Here is a 17,344-nt window from a genome sequence, read left to right on the forward strand (position 1 = left end):
ATCTTCAAACAGCAGTTCAGGGAACAGTTGTGATACACCTTGGAATGACATATGCACCAACATTGAGCACTCTGCTATTCAACAGCTGGTCAAGTTTGATGTTCCACACGCTTCAGACAGAGCGGTAGCTGTAACTTTTAACTTTTGCGTTAATCTTAAACTCTATTTTATAAACAGGCCTCCACAAGCTTTGTAACATTTATCCTGTTTAAATAAAGGTCACGATCATCCATCCATTTAATATGTGACTTGTGACACAGTTGAAACAACCTGTTTTGACGTTTGGATCTTTATTAAAGAGATGCCATTATCGCATGTTCTGATTTTTAAGAGCCGGCCGGTATCACCTAACCTGTGAAAATAGGGATTGAAGATAAAGTAGGCACCCACTTACCTGGAACATTGGAGGAAAACAACAATTCATAGGAGAAAACAGAAGTTTATGATAGGAAACTCGTTCTGTTCGAGAGCTCAGATAACAAGCTCTCCAGGTAATGAATAACAACCTCGTCAATGTTAAAAAGATGGGTGTCCAGAGATAATTATGGTATTATGACCCACTAATTAGTTCATAAGTAAATAAGTAAATAAATAAATAAATAAATAAATAAATAAATAAATAAATATGGTGATTTTGTGAATAAATCTGTCAACTATACCATTTCGAACTTACCTTGTACAAAATGGATCTCTGTGTTGTAAACATGTTTTGTAGCACTCTTTCACTTTGGTTGCAGTTTAAACAGTGTAGCAGCACTTGGAGAATTCCACTTAGAACCACACGCAAAGAATCCGATGTTGCCACCGTCTACAGGACACAAGTAAATGAAATAACAATCACTTATTCACTGACACTGAGGTGAATAATTGTTTTAGTACATACCAAACCAGTGGATAACCAGCCCCAATGAACCACTTCAAAGAAACTCTCAAGGGCATTAAGCAGGGTAGTCTCCAGTAAAGGAGTTTTTTCTGAACCCTATATTCATGGATCCATAAACTGAGTCAGGGTATGTGCCTCTATCATTTACTGAAATCTGTGGATGAAATCCTTTACTGTGCACACTAAAAAGTTGTTCATGATGGTGATGGTGCTTTTCTCCTTAAGTTAACAAAAATGTCAAAAAAGGAAAAGTGAACTTTGCTAAATGCACCAGCGAGTGAGAGTGTATACAATATGCGAGCCAGCGAGGCGTGCGAGGCATGCGAGGCAGACGTACGAGGCGTGCGAGGCATAAGCGAGGCATGAACAAAACAAGCGAGGCATGCGAGGCATGAACAACCCCCAACATAAACTGCTAACCGTTAAGCTAACCGGGGAGCTATTTAAGCTAACCTGAGTGCTATTTAGGCTAACCGGAGTGCTTTTTAGGCTAACCGGAGTGTTTTTTAGGCTAACCTGAGTGCCTCGCATGCCTCGCTGGCTCGCAGATTGTGCACGTCGGCGAGTGATCATGAGTCACACACCTGGACCAAGTGCTCCAATGAATCAAGAACAACTGAATTCACTTCAGCTGCAAGGGCACCTTCAACCTGTGCATTCACCTCTGCCTCGAACGAAGTCTACCAAGAAGGTAAAGGAAATACAGACTTAGGTCAGTATTACATTGTTTTATTTAATCTCTCCACGTTCAGTCTAACATGGCGGTTTACTGTTACATGATTCAGCGTGAAGATGAGTGCAAAATATTTATTCTTGTCCATTGTAATTTTATACTAACACATAAAGTCTACCCACAGCTTGCAAGCCCACACAAGCAACCAGCACACAGCTGGGTAGAATATTTATAATTTACATATAAGGTGATTCCATTGAATAGCATAGCGCATTCTTACTGCACATAATTCCCTCCGTCATCGGTGTGCGCTTAGAGCGCACATGATGTGTTTCCTTGATGTGAGGCTCAGCCAATTAATAGATAATAATTTCCTCCTAAATGAGCATGGTGACCTATCTTGTTTTGTCTCATTGTTTTAACTTAGCTATTACCCTCTTTATGTTTAAAGATTTTTACAAAAAATTTACGACAGAAAAATGAGTTATCACCAGAGATACGAGTTTGCCCACCACTTGAGGGCATACATTAAAATACATATAGAGCTTTTTTGTTGCATATGTAGAGTTGTGTAGAATAATCACACATGCACCGTTTATGTCGGAATCAAACCCTACCTGTCTTGTTGTTCAGTTGCCTGTCTCCATTGTGTTTGATCTTTACGCCATCTTAATCTGGATTCTGTTGCTGGTGACTGACCCTTTTCTGTTTTTATCACAGTAAAGGTTGTTTATCAGGTGGAAATACTTTATTTCCGGTATCTATTCTGTTCATCAATACCTTAGTGTTAAATCTTCCAGGGAAAGTAAATGTAAAGAGACAAGGCTACCGACAGGAAATTTGGAAAGGAACTCCTAACAGCACTAAATGCTAACGCCCATAAGACGTACAAGAAGAAGCCTAGTTTGAGGAGTCCACACTACATCATACAAAATTACACTGAAAGACTGCTTTGAGCCAATACCTGTGACGACTGTAATGCCTGTACAGTCCACAGCTCTAGGGCATATTTCTCCTTGGTGACAATATTACTAATCTTTTAATCACATTAACTTTAAATTTTGATGCGGGCAAGCTAACAAAACTCTACTGACACTGCTGGCCAATTTTGAGAGTCTTGTCTTAAAAAAGTGAAGATATACTTCAGATAAGATTGAGAATTTTACAGACTTTTGTGTGTGCTGTTCTCTGACAAGTTTATGAATTGACGGAACTACGTCTTCGCTATTTTATTGACATGAATCTTGGATGATTTCTCACAGTGTCATCGGCTTTTTGTTACCTGGCCTACACAAAACTGATAAATTATTCTGATAAAGGTCTATTGGATGGTGAGAAGAGGAATCAAGAGTTTAGTTCCATGATGTTACATTACCTGGCATGAGTCTGCTGTGATGCTGCATCATTTCCTTTGCAGCTCCCTTGTTTCCAAGCATCATCTCCTCCAGCTTGGCTTTCATCTCTTGTTGTGCTTTTGGCCTTGGTGCAGTTGGATACTGTGACGACTTTTGAATCTTGCCGCCATACTCAAACAGAGTAACACACAGCCGAAGAACATCCAGTAACAAGCCCAATCTAGATAAAATAGATAGCTTTAGACTTAGTGAAACAGGATTTTGCTGTACCAGTTTTCAATGTTGCTTTGTCGAAAATGTTTTATCAAAGCCACAGCAACGCGTTTACTCTTCATGGGGTTTAGAAAAAACTACCGGCTAAGTGTGGGGCACATTACTACTCTACATTTGTGTTATGGCTTGTTATGGCATTTGTTTTAGGTTAAGACCATTTAAATATGTTTTCTGTGAATTAATTTGCAGATTTAATTTAACAATATGTTACACAGTCAACTCCCTTTATTTCGGACACCCAAGGGACCGCGAGTTAGTGTCCTTAATAGCGAGAGTCCATAATAGCGGGAATTGATTCCAGTCAAACGTCTGTAATCTATTTTTGCAAGGGATTTAGCTACTGTCTGCATTATCGGGGGGTCCGTAATAGGGAGGTGTCTGCAAGGCGATAGTTGACTGTGATAAGTAAACGAAGAAAACATAAAAGGCATCAAATATCACCTTAAGGTTAAGGTGAAATTCAGTTTAGTAATGTTATTCTAATCACACTTTGAACACCCAACCTACAGACATGCTGAGCACCTCACCACAGAATAAATAACTGTCTCAAGATGAATTGCAAAGGAAAAGGATTGAATAAAGGAGGTTAGACTACACCAGGAGTGAAATAATGCCGAGAGACTTGGAAAAAAACCCAAAAATTACTGGGAGCTACCAAGCAAGTTAATGTGCTAAGGAAATAATCAAAAGTAAGAAACAGGCCTTGGGATGCCTTAAGCTGACTCAGCCCTCAGTTAAACAGACCTTGAGGATGGCTGGTCTGCCCACCAATCCTTCAACACTTCACTGTCCACATTCTTCAGCACCCATAACAGGCACACCAGAAGGTTCCTTGTTGTCTCCAGATTTAACTGCTGTGGTTTACTCTTCTGGGGATATGCAAAAGAGAAAAGCTGTTTAACGCTTTTTTTCTCTCCACTGTTGCAGAAACTGCTCTTAACATCGCACTGTCTGCATGCTTCCTGAGCAGCAAGCAGGCTACAAACCAAATGTTAGCTTACACACATCCACGACATACGGACACATCGTTTATACAGATTTTCTTTTAAATTACCTCGCTAAATACAAACAACAGACACTTTTCAGTTCTTGTCTAGACGTAGAAAATCACATACAATGGTATCCTTATTACTAATTTCAGGCACTGAAATTTGTGCAATGCGCCCTGGCAATTAGCTACACAATATATTAGTAGTGTACCTGAAAGGAGTTGAGGGGATTTTGTCAGGTCGCTATTTATTATTGATTTGAAGGGATTATACGTAGTACGGTAGGGAACTTACCTAAGGCGCCTACATTGAGTAAAAAATGAGAACCTACTCTATAGCGACATCCCGTTAATATTTATTTAACAATTTATGTGGTTCCTATGGGGTATAACAACGGCGTAAAGCCAAAAACAACATTAACACTCTGACCAGTCTCAGCAGACACAAACAACACAAGGAAACAATCAGATCTCGAAGCAAATACATGCACACGGCACCAAACACAGGAAAACGTGTGCGAGTAAATCACGAGTGGTTTGGTTTGACTTCTCATTGGTTGAGAAAGTGGCGCGATTTTTAAAGGGACACAGTCACCTTTGTGACCGCGCTGACCTGGACGCTAGTTTTTGTCAATTTTGAAAAGCGTCCACCTCAACCCGAAATCAAAAGTACGCGTCGGCATCTAGAAATCCGCTTCAATCTTCCCAGTGTTTTGTTGGATTTTCAATCTTTTACTGGAAACCTGTTTCTGAGTATGCTTTTGCTCATCCTATGATATTATTTTATCATATTTGGTTAAAAACAGTATGGATCGCGTCTCCAACGGAACATGAAAAGAAGAGGTGGGAAACGTGAAGGCGCCGGGCCGAAGAAATCGCCTGCGTTGACTAAAATAACGAGAGAAATCAATCAAAAACATTGGAGAACAAATCAACATTATATATATTTGGAAAATTACATTTTCTCAACCTGGCGAAAGGTTCGTGCGGTGGGAATCTTCGTAAACGATTCGAACTACGCGTCATGGCTGCTTGGTTTGGAGCTCAGACGAAGACAAGCTTCGGTACACGGTCGATTATCTCCTCGACAAGGAAAACCTCCATTAGGACCTTGTTTTCTACGGGTCGAGCAAGCGTTCTTGTAACGAAATGGGTTTGGTTCCTAAATTTAGATAACGGAGAAGTTGTAGAAACGAAATTATAAAAGTAAAATATATGATTGAAAGCAGAAATAAAGCTTACCGGTAGTTTCGCTACAAAGTCGTTTCGCTACACTGCAGCTCAGTCGATTCGCTACGTTTTAAAATTGACATATTCTCTTATATTTGAACTCAATTTGCTTCTCATGCAAACACTGTGAAACGCAGAAACAGCTAAGATAATTTTTCACACGACCGGATACCGAAATAAACGATTTAATGATTCTTCGACTTCAGAGGTTTTCGTTGACGTTTGACTTTCCCTGGACAAGTCCATCAGAAAATTCTCCATGGTATCAAGAAAATGAGTGTTCTAAAATGACATTAGGTCTATAATCACTATATATATAATAATTTTTGACTGGCAAATACTTCGACTCGACAAGGTTTGTTTACATTTTTCAAAGGATGCGCTTCTCAGCGCGAGACTTGTGATAAAGTGTGATATGCAAATCAGCTAAGAAATAGTATCTAATGCGCATGTGCACCAGGTGACTGTGTCCCTTTAAACCAATCACAGAATGAACCAAAGCGAAACCAAAATAAACGCAAAATAACTTTTCACAACCAGTTTCAAGAAAACTACTCTAGAAGACAAGTGATCAAGTAGTATTAAGCTACAGACCTGTGAAGCCATGTCACCCTTGCTCTCCTCGGTCGCCATGACACCTGTTATGCTGGAGGTAGCTATGGCCATTGCCACATCTGGAGTGATGCTGGAGTTTTCCTCGCTGCCATAACCATGCAGCTGCTGTAACGCTCCAACAACTAAACCAATTATGGGCAGATAAAGTGCAGCCACAGCAGAGCGACACAACAAATCACCATAACGAGTGTCTGAGTCGTGACAGGCAATAAGGTCTCTTGTGGTGTTTGTGGCTTGGTTTATCAAGGTCATGTCCCTAAAATAAAAACAAAAAAATTGTTATGCACTGTATTACCCCCTTGTCAAATGCCATTCCCTTTATTCTAAAACTTGGAAACAGTGCATAAATTTTTTTTTGAATATTTGAGGTTTATGTTCCTGAATGTTCTGCACTCTATGTAGTCACACTCTATGTGTGACCACTCACATCAATTCTAATGAGGTTAAAAGGGTATTACTTAAGAATAAGCTGATTCCTTTTGTTTTTTAATTAATTAAATAAAAACGTATAGATTTTTTTTCTCATTGTCTGAATTTTCAAAATTACAGTCAAACATCTCATAAGCGACCACCCAAAACACCAAAATGTAGTGGTCGCTTACGAGAGTTGAACCAGAGGAGGCCTCTTACAAGAACAGGTCTCACACATCTACTAATTCCAAGATAATTCATTGCATACATATTCCTTGTCTGACAATACCACAAGTGCTAGACCGTCACAACAGTTCCTCGTAAACACTGAGTGGCATAGTACATACATTCAACATGAAGATCAGACAATGTGTCAAGTGGTCGCTTACAAGAGGATAAAAACAATGAATAATTATAATGCTGTCACTTCAAAAAGTGGTCATGGTTGCGGTCGAGTATGGTCGCTTAACCCTGCTTACGAGAGGTTCTAATTATAGGCTTTTGACTGGGAAAAATTGGGTGTTTTGGATAGGTAGTCCCTTACGAGAGGTGGACGCGCATGGAGGTTCGACTGTAGGAACAAAAAGGTTTAAAAAACAACAATAACAATACCGTTGAAAGCTATACACACTGCATCTTTTCCCACACATTTCACCAGCTACAGTACACGATCATAAATCCTTCAACTAATCTCGGAGATGGTCTATTAACTCTTGGACAACAAAGAAGTACCCGACACCACCCCCAGCAAATGTAAATGCCCACTTTACTTGTAAAGTACAGTTAACTACAAAGAGCTTAACTGTGTTGCTTATCACTATGGTGTGACCGCAGAGTTACCATTTTGTTGTCATAGTGCGTTACGGACATTCCAAGGAACTTGTTATCGGAACAATGGACGTTGTTAGCTACATTAACTTGCTATTTATATCAGCACTCATACCCATGTCATTGTTCCTAGATCGTTTAGGTTTGCTTGCATGTGCGTATCCGAATATTATCAGTTTAGCCATCTGTTGCGTATCAGGTCTCAAAGAACAGCGCTTTCGTGCATCTCACAGTTTCCGCATTGGGGCTGCCACTACCGCTGCAGAGGCCGGCTTGCCCCCCTGGCTTATCCAAACACTTGGCCGATGGTCCAGCAACTGCTACACCCAGTATATCAAGACACCGGCTTCAATACTCCAGTCAGTCCCTGCCCAACTAGCTGCTACCCATAATACTCCACTGCAATCCTGGGATCCAAGCACAGGACAATGTAGACCTCTTTAATGTTGCAAATGTTATTATTTTCCTGGCAGTATTTGGGGCTATATTTGGGTGCACACCTTCCACTTAGCTATCGCCCGTGGCAGGCTGGGTGGGTCCCTTATCCCACCTTATTATTAGCTACCTACAAGTACTGGGTCGGGGGGTTTCATTCTCTGGGTGAGTTTGCTACCACCCCTAATCATTCACTGGGCGTCTGCTACCGCCCAAGGGTTTCTGTCCCCATTCATTATCTCTGGGTGTGTCTGCCAACCGCCCAAGTTCATGCATTGGGGTTTGTGTCCGCTAACCGCCCCACTTAGTGGTTGTGCTTTGGGGTTTGTGTCCGCTAACCGCCCCATTTATTTTACAGGGTGTGTTCGCTAGCCACCCATTTACACCTTCCTGGGTGTGTCGCTACACCCACGCTTGTTGCTATCCTAGGGAGCACCCAGTGTCCATAGTCCCATTTACTGCCAGACCTGTCTAGTTGTTATTTGAGTACTCTAGAGCGAAGCTGTTGTTAATTAGAGGGAAAAAACAAGACACAATTTTCTGAAGTTGCTTAAGTAAGGGAGCGGGGACATGGGCTTCGTACATGCTAAAAAACTTGGCAAAAGAAACACTCTACTAGCAAGGTGGGGGTGGGGGGGGGGGTAGGGGTAGTCAGGAGACAAAGGGATGGGAAGTGTATGGGAAGCACTCCCAAGATGGGAGAAATGGAAAAACATTTTGCAATAGTGTTTAATATTTAAATGTGGTGCAGGCAGGCAATGAAGAGGAAAGGAAAACAGGATGATTGGATGCACTGTCCACCTCCCCCTCCCCCTGTAAACAAAAAGTCTTTTTTTTCCAATTTTTTAATTTTTAATAATTTTTTTTAATACCTGTATTTAAGCTATAGCTTATGACTAAAAATAATGACGGTCGCAAACAATTTAGGTTTGGCACCTCGCATAAAAAATTTCACAGCTGTGCCTGTTCCCTTAATAAATCCAGCCAAACCTTTAATGTTTGCGACCATCAAATTTTTAGTCATAAAGTATGGCTTAAATACAGGTGTTTAGTGTTTGAATGTAAAACTCCCTGTAGAAGTCTATGTTAGTTAGACAGAACGTGCAGAAGAATAAAACAAGTTTTACAGCTTCAGTTCGCAAAGTGCTGCTCACTAGTTTAGTTTCTAAAAATTTAAAAAATTTAAAAAATTTAAAAAACAAAAAAGTGTCATTTATATAACTGCAGGTGACAGCTACAAAGTCACTGTTCAAAAGATATCAATACCAGACCAAGACAATGGCTAACAGTTTTTATTATAATGGTTTTTTTTCCAAGCGAATGCAATTGCTCACCAAATTCAGTGTACATGGAAACTTTATAACTCTAAACTAGAGTGTAAACACCACAAAAAGCATTGAATTGAAGAAAGAAAATTGCCGTGCAATAAGTCTTCATCCACCAGAAAGTTGTGTAATAATAATAATAACAATAATAATAATAATAATTATAATAATTTTAATACAACTGGATGTTTTTGCTCGTTAGTTTTTTTTTTGGGAACCCAAGAAACTGATATGTGAAAGTACCCAAGTCATTTTGCATAACTTTCTGCTACTTATTAAAGGGGAAGTATCATGAAAATTTGATGCAATTTCAAAACCCAAAAATGCTTGTCTGACAACAGAAACAAAACATAATTGTCTAGTTTTGTTATATATTATCACCCCAGTGCAATAGAACTGCCGATGAGTGCCCCTGGCCAGAGACAGAGTACGTCGGAATGGATTGAAACTTGAAAAATGTTAGGCTAATGTTTATCAAGTTTTCGTATTTTTGTTTCCAAAATGCGCTAGAACACAGTACGAGTTGTTCCTGTCAAGAATTGAGTTGATTTCTCTCATCTCGTTGTTCTAGAATTATTTTGTAGCAAAGTGAAGGTCTTATTTCACCATTTTTAACAAAAGAGGTCAAAAATCCCATGATACTTCCCTTTTAACATCTTTTTAATTTTGTACCTTTCTACTACTGTTACTGCTATGGCCAAGACCAGGGACAGCAAGCGAGCTTGACCGTGCTTTTGCCATGCTGCTTCTATTGCCAGGCGTGTTCAAACCCTCACATATCATCGGCTCGTCATCACCATCAACCCATTTTCCAGATCCATGTGACTCTTGCTGTTGATCAGTCAATGGTGCATTGAGTTGGGGATTACTGCTTGAGAGCTTCTGCCAAATTTTACCCTGCAGGCCTATTGGGATACTTGCTGAACGTCCTGGCTCTCCTAAAAAAGGTAGATTAAAAAAGTAAATCTCTATCCCTGAGAGTTTGGAGGCAAAATAATCTTTGGACTACAGTGACTTAGGGGCTATTCACATGATTCCGGAATGAAACTCATTCCGGAACGAGTTTCGTTCCAGAATGAAGTTCGTGCCGCATTCACATGTGCAAATCGACCGACTCTGGCTCACATGGTTTAAGTTCCCGCGCATCAGTAAACAAGATGGCGCGAGTTTGCACGAAACATTGTTGTGCATATTAATGGCAATAGCTTTTGCCAAAGTCTTCAGGTCACTGTTCAGCTAAAGCACTTCGAAGGTGCTCGAACAGCACTACTTTATCCGAGTCCCATTCCACTTCTTCTCCCAACTTTTGCCTTTTATAGCTAATGAAAACGTCCAGCAATTTTCTGTTTTCGTTGCGTCCCATTTCCATCTGCAAACCGAATCTTTCTTCACTTTCATATCCGCCATCTTGAAAAAGATACGCATGCGCTACTCACCCCAGGCGATTTTTCATCTCGGAACGAAGTTCGTTCTCACTTTACATGATACCAGAATGAAATGTCATACCAGAACGAAAATTTCATTCGGATTGAAAACCGGAATGAACTCATTCCGGAATGACTTGTGCGAGGGCACAATTTCGTCTCGGCATTATGTAAATAGATGCAGAGAAATATATGGAGATGGAATGAACTCATTCCGGAATCATGTGAATAGCCCCTTACTCTAACTAGGACGCTTAAGGTTACCCCACACCTTCAGAGGTGTCTCGCGTTTAAGCGATGTAGTGCGTCCAGTTTAAACTGTAGATACCTAAACCCCCATATCAAATTAAAGCTTATAGAGCTGGCTATCAAACTAAACCAAGAATTTTGAAATAAAATGCATTGTCGAATTTTTCACAACCTCTAAACGGGAGCATCCGAATCACCTTTTTAAAGCTACAAGTCAAAGCCAATTTTGATTTTCGCTAATTTAATTTTCTCCTGAGTTTCCCAACCCAAAGCGCTAAAAAACGTGTCTGTGTTTTCCCATATTCAATCGCAATGAAACGTTATGGAGCATTTTCGAAATAGGATGGAAAAAACGTGGAGTGATCTTACAAAAATCGCTCTCGGAGAAAAAATATTTCGAAAGAAAAAATTCGCAGACATGATTTTGTTGTTTATATGTTAAACTAGCTACTGTCCAAATTTGAAGGCAAACGAACAAATTCCTTTTGAGCTCTGGCTCCTCCAAGTGAACAAATTGATTCAAGAAAACAGCGCTAAAACTTCAGCAATTCATTTTATTTCAAAATTCTTGGTTTAGTTTGATAGCCAGCTACATTGCTTGGACGCAAGACACCTCTGAAGACACCTCTAAAGGTATAGGGTAACCTTAATATAAGAAAATGAGCTCTGTTAATTGTTCTACCGTGTGGCATGAAATTTTGGGGGGAGTATAATTTTGTGGATTACAGATTTTTTGTGTTTCCCGGAAACAAATTTTCGCGAATTTGGATTTCAGACTATAATGCTGGGAAAAATTGAAGACTCTATTACAACTGTAAAGAATACAGGTCGTCATCGTTATATTGTTTGCAACCAATTTAATTGAAAGTAATGTAAATAAAAGGAGTACATTTTCGATGGCTTTTTTTTTTGGCGGGAGTTTATTTACACGGGATCTAATTTTCACGGATCATGGAAAATCCACAAAAATTTCAAACTACAGGATAAGTATTAGTCATTCATCTGCCTTGATTAGTCTTTGCTACTTGCAGATAACTGACTATAAGATCTTGTTGTTACATGCAATAAGGTGTTATTGTTGTTAATGTTATATCTTTACACTGTGGGTGAAATAATTAATGAGAGGCCTATGCAGTTATACAGTATATCCAGGCTTGAATGGGATTCGAACACATGACCTCTGCAATGCCGGTGCAGTGCTCTACCAACTGAGCTATCAAGCCAAATGGGAGCTGGTCATTCTTTGAGTTCATAATATAACCGTCAAGGAGGCAGGGAAATAAGTAAAATGTAGAAAAAATATATGAATTCTATGCAAGGTTGAAAAGTGCATAAGGCAGCTTAAAACTATTGAAACAAATCTAACCTGTAAAATGTTCAGGTGATGCTGTTGGTGAGTGATTATAAGGTGCAGCAAACACATAAGTGATGTAGGATGCCAGTAGCTGGTTACGGCCATGTTCATCCTCGCTATTCTTGAGCATCTGATGAAGCCGGCGAACAATCTGTGTCAGTGACTCAAACGCTGCTTGGCCAATGTTCACTGTTAAAACAAGCACACTCTGTCACCTATTAAACATTCACTTATTTCTACCAAACTACCAATTTTCAGTGAGGAAAAATTGGAAAGTGAACAGCACCACTAGAAAGCTATGATGAATAGCTTTAATTTGAATAGCTTTTATCAGAAAGATTACAACCTAGAATTTCCTTTACTGACTCCTACGATACAACCCCCTTGTACAGTGGTCATAAAAGGCAACAACACTGTGTAGTACTGATCAGTAGCTTTCATGTGTGTGAATGGTTGGCTAACATCTGTTGGACAAAGGGATTAAAACAAAGGGATGCTGAAGACAGGGTGGGGGGGGGGGGTACTAAAGTGTATTAGTGATGGGGAGGTGCAAATGAAGTCAAGTTGTTACGTACAAAAAATTCACTTTAGGGCTTAAACTGGACCTTCAAAAAGTCCCAATGGTTTAGAATATAACCAGTTCATTATTTTCTACAGAAAATCCCTCAAAATGTCCCAGTCCTAATCCCTCCACCCAATAAAAAGTCCAACAGAACTTGTCTACCCTCAAAAAAGTCTACCATCACTAATTTCAAACCTGTTTAAGGTCTTTGCACCACCCTGTCACTAATACACCTGAGTAGAAAACTTCATCAAGTGGGTACATCCTTATTCAACAGATAAATGGATGGCTTGGGGGACACTGTCTGCTGAGTAGGGATGTAATCTCCATTTAAGTTGTCCTCTCTTCAAACAACAAAGCTCCAACCAAAAGACAATGGGAAATTTGCAAGATCAAAGAACTCCTTGAAATCTTATTTCAACTGGAATATCCAAATGCAAAAATAATTGATGTGTGTTCCATCTCTTGCTATCACCAGCCATGGCCATGTACCAATCAGTCAGTGTAAAATGCAGACTGTAGGCTAAAACTATATTGGTTACTGGTAGTTAGAGATGTATTGGATCTAACCTAGGCCTAATACCATTATATAGGCTTGTGCTGGGCCTAACAAGGTCTAAATCTAGTCCACTGCTTGTGAGCCTCAGTTGGACTATTTGAACCAAGCAGCCAACCACCCTGTTTGGACCTGTTTGCCGGCAAATAAAAAGTGACTCACAGCTTTCTCAAGGACTTGGCTGTTGACAAGACACCCAACCACCCGGTGTATGTGTATGGAATATAACAAGAAACAACGAAACACATAACTTGGGGTTTATACCTACAGTTCCTGATATAATAGGTGGCCTGACTAGAAGCAAGATAAGCTTGTCCAAAACAAGGTACGGAAACCTCACAAGAGGCTCCTCCCATGCCTTGGACAGGTCAACAATGCTTTTTCTCAATGCAGTCTCCAGATTTCCTTCAGTGCTACGGCTTGGTGATGATGTAATCCACCCCTCAATTTGATGGCAAGTCTTCAGAAATTTGTGAATATGTAGCTCCTGAAAGCAAGAAATAAAGGTTTATCTAGCTAATGTATTTTCTAGTAATGTAAGTTTTCTCTGCGGTTGGTTTTTAGCACTTGTTTATTTCTTAGCAGATGAATGCTGGATTATTTTATTCAATTGTGTGTTTCAAAGACATCTTGGATTTGTCAATGTTTTATTGTTTGTTTCTGTACATGCCCTAAGTTCATCTGTTTTCGTAATCCATGGAAGACTAAATATCAATTTTCCCTGTTAGCAGAGGTCTCTCACAGGGAGAAGGAAGAGAGACCTCTGCCGGCCCCCGACGTGTTCTCTCACGTAGCCACCGACCAGATTTTTGGTCGAAACTGACCCGTTTTCAAAATCGGTTTCCGTTAATGTGCAATGTGCATGCTCTGTTCAGATTGTACGCTGGAAATCTCTGAGTCCACAGTTGTTATAGCTTCTGCTAGTTTACAAGTTTCGCACTTAAATTATTACACGTTTGCCATCTTCAAAATCCTTACTTCGCTTGATTAACGCGATTCTACTTTGCAAAAGCATTCCTTACAGAGCCGTGAAGATTCCTTTTAAAAGTCAGGAGTGATATCCAAAATACCGCAAACCTTAGCTTTCCAATCTCCTGTAGTTGGCCTGAGGTAGTCAATCGATAAAATCGATAATTGATAGCATTCGATAACAATCGATAAAATTCGATTGATTTTTTCGAAATTCGATAAAAATCGATAAAAGATTTCGTTGTGAGTAATCGATAATTATCGATTTTTGAATCAAGGCTATCGATTTTATCGATAAATATCGAATTTATAGAAACTGAATTATCGTTCCAATTTTCGAAACGGAACCACCGAAAGATATTAAAGAACTCGCAGAGACACTGATAACAACTTTCCTGATCGTTAAACGATAAGAATTGCTTCATCTTTTCTACAAACGTTTAGTATTACTCAGGGTGCGTTGTATTTGATCCCTGGTTGATCCACTGTTTTATTTATTTGCCAATGTAACACAATCGCACGCTCGTTGCTCTTTCACCCAGTCTTTAAAGGGACAGATTTTCGTGATTTTTTGAGTAAAGATATAAACAAATCATCTAGAGGCCCTCGGGCTCGTAATCTTGATGTTAAATAAAAAGCAATAGCTGGTGAAAGAGACTAAAAACCAACGATAATAATATTTAGTTTATTTTATCAAATATCATTGATGATAATTTTATCGATAACTCTACTTTTGAATTATAAGGATTATAAATATGCAATAGCTACGGGAATAGCCTTCTACACAGGCGGATATGATCTGATTGCGTGATAGCCTCCTACGCAGACGTTCGCAGGGCCCATCACGCGTCTTTCCCGCACGTGGGGGAGAAATGCGTGACAAGCCCTAAGAACATCTGCGTAGGAGGCTAATCACGAGACAAGCTCTAGGAAGCTAGTCATGCAAATACTTTTCAATCATTCCTTTCATTGATCAGTTCTTGTTCCCTATATTTCATAGGTTAAAACGTGGTTTCAAAACCAACGGAACAAAGGCAAAAGAGACAATTAAGACGACAACCTAGAAGAACCGAAGAAGAAGCCGGAAATAGAAAAATAATTTACGTTAACAATAAAATCAGGAAGAAAATCATAATGCAGTCTCTTTAGTCTCTTGTAAAGTGCTTGACAACAAACCATTTCATTGCCCCTTTTGAAATCTACATTTAAGAGTCACAATCAAACGCTCCCTCAACGGAAACAGGATAATTTTTATCGATTCAATAAAGATCGATGAATCCGATAAAATCGATAAAATTAACAATTCGTCGGCGTGTGAGTATCGAATTTTATCGATTGACCGATAAAATCGATATCGTTTAAGTTCAATTTATCGATAGATATCGATTTATCGAATGATTTTCCGATATCAATTTTTATCGATTGACTACTCCGGGAGTTAGCGATCGCCAGGTGCTCTGGCCGCTTAACTTGAAATTTACTCCGCACAAAAGGCAGTTTCCATCTTTGCCTACAGCTGCTGGTTTTACTGGTGTCCATGGACAATTATGTTCTTTGAATTTGGGATGTTGTTGAGGGATCCGTGGCAGTTCCACCTACAGCTAACAGTAATTTCGCACATCGCCCTACCGCGGCTGCTGTTTTGCGTGCAAACCGGTTTGCGAAGCTCGTGTTACATGCGGCTAAAATGTCACTCGTTGCCAGGAAACACTAGCGCATGCGCGACAAGAGATTTGTCAGGGGCCGGCAGAGGTCTCTCTCCCTTCACGCCGTCAGAGACCTCTGCTAGCAGGGAAATATCAACTCCTCATCTCCTAAGAATAAGTTCTCCCAAAAAATAAGCCTTTGAAATCTTAGCCGAAGCAAGCAACTCCAACGCTCCAAGGGCTTGTATGAGTATAGCAGTATAGCTTTTTTAACCTGGTTTAGGTCCTTAACTTAGCACGTCAAAGTAACTAACGTTAACATGAAACCTGACCCAAATTAAAATCAGGGCTGTCATATCACACTTTAAAGAAGCTGGCTCCACAAGGACATTGTGCCTTTGGATTGTTATTCACTATGTAACACTTGGTATGTATCTTTACTAGTGAAATAAAGATTATTATTACTATTATCATTATTATTATTATTATTATTATTATTATTATTATTAGCCATTCATAAGTAGAAGTAAGTCTTGATTCTAAGTCTTTCAGTCATTTTGACACCCTATAGGCCAGTAAAAATCCAGTTATCTTTGTGTTGATTGTATTTCAGATAAGAGTGGGTGACAAATTGAATGGTAAACTTAAGAAGATTTGGAGAGGTCCATGTCTATTGACCCCTTAAAATGATTCATTGACTCATTCATTGACTTCCTGACTTTGAAAGTTATTTGGAACACAGACTTCAGTGTGGTTGCGGGCTGTGATAGCCGGACCCTCATTGATAATGACAGGTGTGGTGATTTTGTAATCTTTGGGGTCTTTTGGTGTTTGTTAAAAGGACTGTAGTTATGTTGAGGGATGCACAATTTTCAAACTGGCACTTATTGTTTTTCAAGAGGCAAGTCTTGGGACTCAATGACAGCAATAACAATAATTTTATTATTATTTGTAACAAAATCACTGTGACAGCCCTGTTTGAAGTGTACAATTCCCTCCAATAATTAATCCCTCCCCTCAAAAATGAGCATCTGAAAACATACTTTGAAAAAAACATCAGAATTACAGGTGGTACATGTAATAGAAACAAAATGTTTACCTGTGTATAAATGGAAGACACTGCCCTAACAGCAACATGGAAAACTCCTTTGTGGCCCTCCACCCATTTCATACCAGGAAGTGGAACCTTTAAAGAACAAAATAATGATACCATGTCTACACAGATGAAACCACAGGGTGGACTCAAACATTGCAGTAATTAAGACTGCTGTTCTCTATCTCTATTCACATTTAGATTTGGCGACTTGATAAGTAGAAGGAACCTGTACGAAAATTTACAGCTAGACATGGCACAATCTGGCCGTATCCTAACCCATAGTAATTTTGGGGCTGAATTGAACAAGACAAAGTGTCAGACACCAGATTTGTCTCAGTACAGCCATAGACCAAGATATTAAATTTGCAAGTATTAAGGATTTAATATTTGGAGTTCAATACACACAGAGTTAAGCTTTCTTATGACTAGATGGTGATTTTTTTTTAAATATGGGTAATTTTTTTCCAAGATT

The 17,344-nt window shown here is 39.4% G+C and overlaps 1 protein-coding gene across 1 annotated transcript in view; it reads right to left on the reverse strand.

The window, feature by feature from the left end:
• The window catches only part of LOC146457421 (dedicator of cytokinesis protein 7-like), a 44,444-nt gene that overhangs the window by 9,014 nt on the left and 18,086 nt on the right, over positions 1-17,344 (reverse strand). The window contains exons 18-29 of the mRNA XM_085091957.1: positions 16,876-16,962; positions 13,426-13,648; positions 12,056-12,232; positions 9,689-9,954; positions 8,846-8,856; positions 6,973-6,999; positions 5,997-6,273; positions 3,929-4,053; positions 2,932-3,131; positions 2,495-2,571; positions 1,468-1,563; positions 674-808 (exon numbers count right to left, since the gene is read on the reverse strand). Of these exons, the coding sequence (XP_084948083.1) occupies positions 674-808; positions 1,468-1,563; positions 2,495-2,571; positions 2,932-3,131; positions 3,929-4,053; positions 5,997-6,273; positions 6,973-6,999; positions 8,846-8,856; positions 9,689-9,954; positions 12,056-12,232; positions 13,426-13,648; positions 16,876-16,962 (1,701 nt within the window). The remainder of the gene's footprint in view (positions 1-673; positions 809-1,467; positions 1,564-2,494; positions 2,572-2,931; positions 3,132-3,928; positions 4,054-5,996; positions 6,274-6,972; positions 7,000-8,845; positions 8,857-9,688; positions 9,955-12,055; positions 12,233-13,425; positions 13,649-16,875; positions 16,963-17,344) is intronic.

This window comes from Pavona decussata, unplaced genomic scaffold (assembly GCF_977016875.1).
Source record: "Pavona decussata unplaced genomic scaffold, jaPavDecu1.1 SCAFFOLD_243, whole genome shotgun sequence".
NCBI lineage: Eukaryota > Metazoa > Cnidaria > Anthozoa > Scleractinia > Agariciidae > Pavona > Pavona decussata.